The sequence below is a fragment of the Anopheles moucheti genome, chromosome 2 (assembly GCF_943734755.1).
Source record: "Anopheles moucheti chromosome 2, idAnoMoucSN_F20_07, whole genome shotgun sequence".
Taxonomy (NCBI): domain Eukaryota; kingdom Metazoa; phylum Arthropoda; class Insecta; order Diptera; family Culicidae; genus Anopheles; species Anopheles moucheti.
Window position 1 is genome coordinate 101,601,187 of NC_069140.1, and position 10,864 is coordinate 101,612,050.

The 10,864-nt window shown below is 44.9% G+C and overlaps 1 protein-coding gene across 3 annotated transcripts in view; it reads left to right on the forward strand.

The window, feature by feature from the left end:
* Nucleotides 1-5,371, forward strand: part of LOC128298019 (IQ motif and SEC7 domain-containing protein 1) — a 147,205-nt gene extending 141,834 nt beyond the window's left edge. For all 3 annotated transcript variants that reach the window (XM_053033748.1, XM_053033746.1, XM_053033749.1), the window contains exons 5-6: nucleotides 37-423; nucleotides 2,080-5,371. In XM_053033748.1, the coding sequence (XP_052889708.1) occupies nucleotides 37-423; nucleotides 2,080-2,771 (1,079 nt within the window). In that variant the 3' untranslated portion in view covers nucleotides 2,772-5,371. The remainder of the gene's footprint in view (nucleotides 1-36; nucleotides 424-2,079) is intronic.
* Nucleotides 5,372-10,864: the final 5,493 nt, after the last annotated feature.

Sequence of the window (10,864 nt, forward strand, 5' to 3'; positions counted from 1 at the left end):
AGAGCAAAGATTAAACAATTTCTTCCTGCTTTTTAGACTATCAATTCTGCATTCGGCTCTCGCAGAAGGTGGACGGTAAGGTACTAGTAACGTTTAACGCACGCAACGAGCACGATCGGTGCAAGTTTGCCGAGGACCTGCGGGAATCGATTAGCGAGATGGACGAGATGGAAACGCTTCGTATCGAGGCGGAACTGGAGCGCCAGAAGTCGGCTCGCGGTACCCGCACGACCAACAGCGAAAATCGCGACAGTGGCGTCGCGGATGTTGAGGTGTGCGCCGGCCCCTATCCGGCCGGTGTCGGTAGTCTAGTGCCGGGTGGCGTCGGTGGAGTGTCACCGAACGAGTGTGGTCTCGCGCATAGTGACGCCCAGCTGAAACGTAGCGCCCTCAGCAACTCGTTACTCGATATGCACGAACAATGTAAGTCATTCTAAAATGGTCTTCTATTGGACAACACCACCACAACCCTCCACAGCAAAAATACAACCGTCCATCCAATCCATCGCTAGCCATCCAAAATCCCATTGAGATGTGCATCCAAAGGTGCATCCTGCTCTGCATCCCCCCCGTTTAGTAGATACCCAAACAATTGCAAAACAAACCCCACCTCACTCGCTCAGCACAGTTTCGTTCGCCACAAGAAGGCTTACGGCAGTATTGATGAGGCGCGCATCCTTTTGGCACCTGCTTCTTTTAATTTTGGTCCACACCAAGCTTATTCGTTGTTTTGCTGCTTCAAAATACTGTTGATTTGCTTTAAAAACACACGCAAAAGCTCTCACACGCTTCTATTTCTCGTCGTGCAAGAATGGCACGCTCCCTTATCGTCTTCATTTCAAGATAAAAAGGGTTTCATCTTTTTATCATCAATCTCATCTTGTGTGTATGCGGTGCTATATTAGAGCGTTCCTGATACATGTTAGTATACGTGCTTGGATATGTGTGACTGTCTTAGCTTTGCTTACGTTTGTTTCGGTTATTGTATCATCCTAAAAAAGAGAGCACAAACAATAGGGACTAGTGAGAGAACAATGATCCCAACCGGGAAGCGAACAGGAGCTAATATGTAAACACTCCCCTTTAAGGGTGTAGTCTATTGTGATACCAGGAAAGCAATGTTTCCTTATGCTAAGTAGACGATTAATGAATTGTTACACTACCGTGAATTTGTGTTGATAAAACTGGAAAAGTAATCCATGAACTTAACAAAACACATAAGACCCGTTCAAACTGTTAGTCTCGTAAGAAATAAAGTGCCAAAAATACATTTATTAAAAGAAGAGGCGCCCTCCCCCCCTGATATAGCCTTGCGAACAAATATCGTACTTTGTGATATGGATATTCTCTGTCCATTTTAGAGTGCAGTAAGTAGATCTATAATAAACAGGTACGGTGTGTAACCTTACCATTCCCAACTTTTGCAGTTGAGTGTGTTGTGTGATGCTATCGCGCGCACACAACCTCAGGTGTTAGGACTAACAAAACGGGTTTTCAGGATGGGTTATATCCGTTATTTAACAAAACTGTGTGTGTGCGTTTATCCCGTCGTAACTGACACATTTAACAACCACTGTTCGAACGTTGTGCCGTTCCAACTCCCCAACAAGTTCTTCCCCATATCGGTTCCCCCGTTACATTAATATTTGCTGACTCATAAACCCCATGTATCATCACCATAATATCCCACCAAAACAACAAAAACGACCATCTACACATTCATCCGTATCATATGCAAGCATCATTTCACCACAGCGCTGTTTTTTTCTTTCTTTTTTCTCTCTTTTTCTCTCTTTACGTGATCTGCCCGTGGTATAAATTGCAATATGAAATCAAAATCAAAAACCCGTTCTCTATTACTGTATCCTTCTGCGTTTTCTCTGTATCATCCACTATTGCCACCACAAACACCAACCCAATCAATCCATCCTCACGATTATCTGTTGTGCATTTTGTTGCGCGCATCCTTTCTCTCTCTCTCTCTCTCTCTCTCTCTCTCTCTTTCCATCTTCTTTTCTCCCCTTTCCATCCTCCCTGTCTTTCTCTGTTCTTTGTTTTCTTTTGGCTGGATAATTTTAGTTGGCAATGAAAAGCCGCAACGGCGCGGCAGCGTCGGCTCATTAGATAGTGGTATGTCGATATCATTTCAATCCACCTCTGCAAGCACTGGCTCACGTAGCGATATCAAAGTACGAATGCTGCCTCACAGCAACACCTCCGGTCAGATAATCATGCATGCCGGACAGCATCCCGCTGCCCTTATGGGTGCCATCTATCATCAGCAAATCCATCACCATCAACAGCACCAGCAGCAGCAGCAGCAACAGGCTATGGGTACGGCACATCATCATCCACATGCGGTCGGCAGCAACAGCACCGCTGGAGGAGGAGTGATCGTTTCGGTGGGTCCACCGGGATCCTCCCAACAGCAGCATCATCACCACCATCCCCCTGGTGGGCTACCTATAACGGCTGCAACACCACAGCCAGTGCAGGCGATGAACAACGGTATGGTGATGGCCGGTACGAGCACTACCACTATCAACCCGAACAGCACCAGCAGCAACAACAGCAGTGGAGCTATCCACCGACGCGAGCGGAAACCCTCCCGTACCGAAGATGCCGCTACGGTAGCAGCACTGGCCCTGGCAGCCAGTGCGGGAGCCTCTAGCGCCATGAACGCCTCCAGCAGCAGCAGCAGCAGCAACGCCGGAGGACCACCCAACAACACTGCATCGGGCGGGAACTACGGTCGCTCAACGGAGGTGTAAAAGATTACAAGCAGCAACCGGCAGCAAACGATCATCTCACAATACAATCACACACGGCAAGGATCATCAGCACCACCACCATCACGAACACCGCTATGATCGACATTAGTTAACACCTACTAGTAGAAGTATGCTGTTGATCATACAGCAATCTTTTTCTTTTTGTTTTATATATTACTTTCCGCGCATATTTGTACATATTAGATACTTAGAAGAAGTAAAAAGAAGGCAAGGTTTTTTTTTCGTTTCGTTTTGTTTCACTCGTATGAGTGTGTATGAGCTACGTACATACATACACACACGCGTCCCAATTTGTTAAATATTAGGAGTTATGCTTAGATTGTTAGGTGATTATTTTAATATGCAATCACACACTGATCATGTTGTCACACAGCTAAACGCGGAACTCCGGTAGGGAAAAGAGGGTTTAGTTTGTTTGTTTTGCAATTCAAGTATTTAAATCGCGTTCTGTGTTGTGTATGAAAAAAGTGCTCCTGATGGTGCGGTGCGCTGACCTTGCCGGTGTATGTTTGTGCATGTTTATACATTATGCCTCCTATTCTACGCAGCTTCCCACTCTGGTATCTCATCTTCACCCCACCCAATTCTAGTTCCTTTTTAGATTGTATAGCCGCGTCGATCGAGCCAGAAGAAAAGGGAATCACTTTTGTAAGGAAGGAGATTTTCTTGTTGTCTTCCACGAGAAACACAAACGGAAGAAAGATAAGGAAGAGAAGAGAGTTAATCCCTTTTCCACCCCCCACACAAATTTCCATCTCCCCCTCATTGTTTCGCTCTGTATGTGTGTTTGTTCGTTCGTTTCAATGTGTGTATGTTTATTAACACAAAAGTACTAAAAAATGGTTAGCTATTTCTTCTAAACAAGCGAAAATACCCAAAGGAGTGAAAGGTGAAACCACATTTTACTTCCCATTTAATGATTCTCATCTCTCTTCATTGAAGAAAACAGAAACCGAATAATAGCTATTATTACTATCACTCTCCTACTATTACTACATACGACCTGCTTTCTTTACATAGTGTAACTCATTCACGCATTCACCATTCGAACTTATAGCTTATCAGTTTAAGCAAAAAAGCAATAAAAGCAGAAGAGGGTGGGGAGAGAGAAGAGAGCTCTCTCACTATCGATCTTTGTTCTTGGTGCCATTTTGTTGGTTTTAGTAAGGTGATCTATGTTTCAGGGAAGAATGGTTGGTAGTGCAACAGTAGTAGGTGCTTTCTCTACTCCGATTCATTCGATCATCTGTTCAGAAGCTTTCATTTGCTCATCAACATACCTCGTAGAAACACAGATAAACTTGCGCATCTTAGCAACCCACTTGCTACTAACCCTAGCAACGTCGGCATCTCATGTTTCTAAAAGAGGAAAACCAATGCAAAAACAAAATTTCTGATATTTAATTTAAACGAGGAGCAAAAACGTTATAACAATAAGAGGAAGTAAAAATGCGTGTGTTTGTGTGTGTGTGTGTGTACACGGGGAGAAATCCGGGGAAAGAGGACTGCGTCGGAAAGCATTAATGGTAGATAGTGGACGAAAAAGCAGAATAAGAAAGGAAGAAGGGTTACAGCTCCCTCGTCATCCCGCTACTCTTACCATGTGTAATTTGTGTACTATATACCCGCTATGCATATACTTATATACTACTATGATATATTTAAGAGTGGGAGAATAAGAGAATGATCATCTACCCCCCTCCCTCTCCCCTTACTTCCCATTGTTTGGTTGGGTTCGGTAGGGATGGGGGTGTGGCAATGGGCTGGTGGCATCAAGTGATGCATTGTCTAGTTTTCTATCCGTTCTTTTTCCACACAGTGTCGAGACACCTTTTGGGGGAGGGAGAGGAAAGGCAGCAGCAGCAAAGGGTGTGTGTAAGTTTGGACTGTACGACCAATTGACGCAAGGAAATTGATTGACCAAAAAATACTAAAAAGGAGCTAATTGTAAAACCAGATAAGGTAGTAAAGAAAAAAAAACACACGCAGATAAGAAAAGAAACGTGAAAGATAAAAAAACATTACAAAAAGAAGTAAGAAAATTAGTGTTACAAACATAGAAAGAGGAAGGAGAAGAAGGGAAGGGATGGGGTAAGTGAAAACAAAACGAATGGAAAGAATGAAGCAAAAAATATACAAGTAATCTAGTCCTGTTTCAAATATATATTAAAACGGTAAACGAAAGTAATTAATAAAATTCAATGCTAAGAAGAAAAAAACATAAACTGTACGACACAACCAAACAAACAATACACGATTAATAAGATAATAAAACAAACAGCACACACGATTCAAAAGAGGCGTACGAGTGTATGTGTATGTTTGTGTGTGTGCTTGTGTACACCGAAAACAACAAAGACACCGGCCAGGGTTCGGTTGTCGTTTTTGTTCCCTTACTCAATTCCTCCCCTAAACTCCCCTGCCCAGTAAATCTTTACCGAGTCCCATTCCCAACTTGCATAACACAAAACCAAGCAGCGCGAAAAATAATAAAAGAAACAAGAACGAATGAATTCGATACAACATACAAAGTCCACAATGAAATAAAATACAACACAATAATTGTAAAACGAATCATCGTAGCCTAAATTGTTTCAAGAACGACGTCTGTGTTTTGCGAAAGAAAATACTAACTAAGGTAAATACTTACTTACCTACCTACAGTGAAGGATCATGTTTCATAAAACATTTCATGAAATGTTTCATTAAATATTTCATGAAATGTTGCTCGGCTGGTACCAGGTGTAATCTTTTGAAAAATGCGTTCCTGGTATCGGAAATCTGAAAACAGCTGATTTGTATGGAATTTCGTACCAGCCGACGGTTTCGTACGGAAAGTTTGAGCGATATGATATCATGCATCCTGCATTCAATGCAGCATCCAACGCAGGAGGATGCTTTTTCCGTGTTGATCGAGACAAAGAACTCACCAAAAATGAAAAGTTTGTCAAACTCGTATACCAGATGAGCATCCAACGCAGGAGGATGCTTTTTCCGTGTCGATCGAGCCAGAAAACGCGCCACAAATGACCAGTTTTTCAAGTTCCTGATACCAGGAGAGCATCCAACGCAGGAGGATGCTTTTTCCGTGTCGATCGAGCCAGAAAACGCGCCAAAAATGACCAGTTTTTCAAGCTCCTGATACCAGGAGAGCATCCAACGCAGGAGAATGCTTTTTCCGTGTTGACCGAGACAGAGAACTCACCAAAAATGACCAGTTTTTCAAGCTCCTGATACCAGGAGAGCATACAACGCAACAGGATGCTTTTTCCGTGTTGACCGAGCCAGAAAACGCGCCAAAAATGACCAGTTTTTTAAGCTCCTGATACCAGGAGAGCATCCAACGCAGGAGGATGCTTTTCCGTGTTTTTCGAGGCAGAAAACGCGCTAAAAATGACCAGTTTTTCAAGCTCCTGATACCAGGAGAGCATCCAACGCAGGAGGATGCTTTTTCCGTGTTGATCGAGACAGAGAACTCACCAAAAATGACCAGTTTTTCAAGCTCCTGATACCAGGAGAGCATCCAACGCAGGAGGATGCTTTTTCTGTGTTGATCGAGACAGAGAACTCACCAAAAATGACCAGTTTTTCAAGCTCCTGATACCAGGAGAGCATCCAACGCAGGAGAATGCTTTTTCCGTGTTGACCGAGCCAGAAAACGCGCCAAAAATGACCAGTTTTTCAAGCTCCTGATACCAGGAGAGCATCCAACGCCGGAGGATGCTTTTTCCGTGTTGACCGAGCCAAAAAACGCGCCAAAAATGACCAGTTTTTCAAGCTCCTGATACCAGGAGAGCATCCAACGCAGGAGGATGCTTTTTCCGTGTCGATCGAGCCAGAAAACGCGCCAAAAATGACCAGTTTTGCGAGCTCCTGATACCAGGAGAGCATCCAACGCAGAAGGATGCTTTTTCCGTGTTGATCGAGACAGAGAACTCACCAAAAATGACCAGTTTTTCAAGCTCCTGATACCAGGAGAGCATCCAACGCAGGAGGATGCTTTTTCTGTGTTGATCGAGACAGAGAACTCACCAAAAATGACCAGTTTTTCAAGCTCCTGATACCAGGAGAGCATCCAACGCAGGAGGATGCTTTTTCCGTGTTGACCCAGCCAGAAAACGCGCCAAAAATGACCAGTTTTTCAAGCTCCTGATACCAGGAGAGCATCCAACGCAGGAGGATGCTTTTTTCCGTGTTGATCGAGACAAAGAACTCACCAAAAATGAAAAGTTTGTCAAACTCGTATACCAGATGAGCATCCAACGCAGGAGGATGCTTTTTCCGTGTCGATCGAGCCAGAAAACGCGCCAAAAATGACCAGTTTTTCAAGCTCCTGATACCAGGAGAGCATCCAACGCAGGAGGATGCTTTTTCCGTGTTGATCGAGACAGAGAACTCACCAAAAATGACCAGTTTTTCAAGCTCCTGATACCAGGAGAGCATCCAACGCAGGAGGATGCTTTTTCCGTGTTGACCGAGACAGAGAACTCACCAAAAATGACCAGTTTGTCCAGCTCTGATACCAGGAGAGCATCCAACGCAGGAGGATGCATTTTCCATGTTTCTCGAGACAGAGAACTCACAAAAAATGAAAAATTTGTCAAGCTCTGATACCAGGAGAGCATCCAACGCAGGAGGATGCTTTTTCCGTGTCGATCGAGCCAGAAAACGCGCCAAAAATGACCAGTTTTTCAAGCTCCTCATACCAGGAGAGCATCCAACGTAGGAGCATGCTTTTTTCGTGTCGATCGAACCAGAAAACGCGCTAAAAATGACCAGTTTTTCAAGCTCCTGATACCAGGAGAGCATCCAACGCAGGAGGATGCTTTTCCGTGTTGATCGAGACAAAGAACTCACCAGAAATGAAAAGTTTGTCAAGCTCTGATACCAGGAGAGCATCCAACGCAGGAGGATGCTTTTTCCGTGTCGATCGAGCCAGAAAACGCGCCAAAAATGACCAGTTTTTCAAGCTCCTGATACCAGGAGAGCATTCAACGCAGGAGGATGCTTTTTCCGTGTCGATCGAGCCAGAGAACTCACCAAAAATGACCAGTTTTTCCAGCTCTGATACCAGGAGAGCATCCAACGCAGGAGGATGCTTTTTCCGTGTTGATCAAGACAAAGAACTCACCAGAAATGAAAAGTTTGTCCAGCTCTGATACCAGGAGAGCATCCAACGCAGAAGGATGCTTTTTCCGTGTTGATCGAGACAGAGAACTCACCAAAAATGACCAGTTTTTCAAGCTCCTGATACCAGGAGAGCATCCAACGCAGGAGGATGCTTTTTCTGTGTTGATCGAGACAGAGAACTCACCAAAAATGACCAGTTTTTCAAGCTCCTGATACCAGGAGAGCATCCAACGCAGGAGGATGCTTTTTCTGTGTTGATCGAGACAGAGAACTCACCAAAAATGACCAGTTTTTCAAGCTCCTGATACCAGGAGAGCATCCAACGCAGGAGGATGCTTTTTCCGTGTTGACCCAGCCAGAAAACGCGCCAAAAATGACCAGTTTTTCAAGCTCCTGATACCAGGAGAGCATCCAACGCAGGAGGATGCCTTTTTCCGTGTTGATCGAGACAAAGAACTCACCAAAAATGAAAAGTTTGTCAAACTCGTATACCAGATGAGCATCCAACGCAGGAGGATGCTTTTTCCGTGTCGATCGAGCCAGAAAACGCGCCAAAAATGACCAGTTTTTCAAGCTCCTGATACCAGGAGAGCATCCAACGCAGGAGGATGCTTTTTCCGTGTTGATCGAGACAGAGAACTCACCAAAAATGACCAGTTTTTCAAGCTCCTGATACCAGGAGAGCATCCAACGCAGGAGGATGCTTTTTCCGTGTTGACCGAGACAGAGAACTCACCAAAAATGACCAGTTTGTCCAGCTCTGATACCAGGAGAGCATCCAACGCAGGAGGATGCATTTTCCATGTTTCTCGAGACAGAGAACTCACAAAAAATGAAAAATTTGTCAAGCTCTGATACCAGGAGAGCATCCAACGCAGGAGGATGCTTTTTCCGTGTCGATCGAGCCAGAAAACGCGCCAAAAATGACCAGTTTTTCAAGCTCCTCATACCAGGAGAGCATCCAACGTAGGAGCATGCTTTTTTCGTGTCGATCGAACCAGAAAACGCGCTAAAAATGACCAGTTTTTCAAGCTCCTGATACCAGGAGAGCATCCAACGCAGGAGGATGCTTTTCCGTGTTGATCGAGACAAAGAACTCACCAGAAATGAAAAGTTTGTCAAGCTCTGATACCAGGAGAGCATCCAACGCAGGAGGATGCTTTTTCCGTGTCGATCGAGCCAGAAAACGCGCCAAAAATGACCAGTTTTTCAAGCTCCTGATACCAGGAGAGCATTCAACGCAGGAGGATGCTTTTTCCGTGTCGATCGAGCCAGAAAACGCGCCAAAAATGACCAGTTTTGCGAGCTCCTGATACCAGGAGAGCATCCAACGTAAGAGGATGCATTTTCCGTGTTCATCGAGACAGAGAACTCACCAAAAATGACCAGTTTTTCAAGCTCCTGATACCAGGAGAGCATCCAACGCAGGAGGATGCATTTTCCGTGTTGATCGAGACAGAGAACTCACCAAAAATGACCAGTTTTTCCAGCTCTGATACCAGGAGAGCATCCAACGCAGGAGGATGCTTTTTCCGTGTTGATCAAGACAAAGAACTCACCAGAAATGAAAAGTTTGTCCAGCTCTGATACCAGGAGAGCATCCAACGCAGGAGGCTGCTTTTTCCGTGTCGATTGAGCCAGAAAACGCGCCAAAAATGACCAGTTTTTCAAGCTCCTGATACCAGGAGAGCATCCAACGCAGGAGAATGCATTTTCCGTGTTGATCGAGACAGAGAACTCACCAAAAATGAAAAGTTTGTCAAGCTCTGATACCAGGAGAGCATCCAACGCAGGAGGATGCTTTTTCCGTGTTGATCGAGACAAAGAACTCACAAAAAATGAAAAGTTTGTCAAGCTCCTGATACCAGGAGAGCATCCAACGCAGGAGGATGCTTTTTCCGTGTTGATCAAGACAAAGAACTCACCAGAAATGAAAAGTTTGTCCAGCTCTGATACCAGGAGAGCATCCAACGCAGGAGGATGCTTTTTCCGTGTCGATCGAGCCAGAAAACGCGCTAAAAATGACCAGTTTTTCAAGCTCCTGATACCAGGAGAGCATCCTACGCAGGAGCATGCTTTTTCCGTGTTTTTCGAGGCAGAAAACGCGCTAAAAATGACCAGTTTTTCAAGCTCCTGATACCAGGAGAGCATCCAACGCAGGAGGATGCTTTTTCCGTGTTTTTCTAGGCAGAAAACGCGCTAAAAATGACCAGTTTTTCCAGCTCTGATACCAGGAGAGTATCCAACGCAGGAGGATGCTTTTTCCGTGTTGATCGAGACAAAGAACTCACCAGAAATGAAAAGTTTGTCCAGCTCTGATACCAGGAGACCATCCAACGCAGGAGGATGCTTTTTCCGTGTTGATCGAGACAAAGAACTCACCAGAAATGAAAAGTTTGTCAAGCTCTGACACCAGGAGAGCATCCAACGCAGGAGGATGCTTTTTCCGTGTTGATCGAGACAAAGAACTCACAAAAAATGAAAAGTTTGTCAAGCTCCTGATACCAGGAGAGCATCCAACGCAGGAGGATGCTTTTTTGTGTCGATCGAGCCAGAAAACGCGCCAAAAATGACCAGTTTTTCAAGCTCCTGATACCAGGAGAGCATCCTACGCAGGAGCATGCTTTTTCCGTGTCGATCGAACCAGAAAACGCGCTAAAAATGACCAGGTTTTCAAGCTCCTGATACCAGGAGAGCATCCAACGCAGGAGGATGCTTTTTCCGGGTTTTTCGAGGCAGAAAACGCGCTAAAAATGACCAGTTTTTCAAGCTCCTGATACCAGGAGAGCATCCAACGCAGGAGGATGCTTTTTCCGTGTTGATCGAGACAGAGAACTCACCAAAAATGACCAGTTTTTCAAGCTCCTGATACCAGGAGAGCATCCAACGCAGGAGGATGCTTTTTCCGTGTCGATCGAGCCAGAAAACGCGCCAAAAATGAC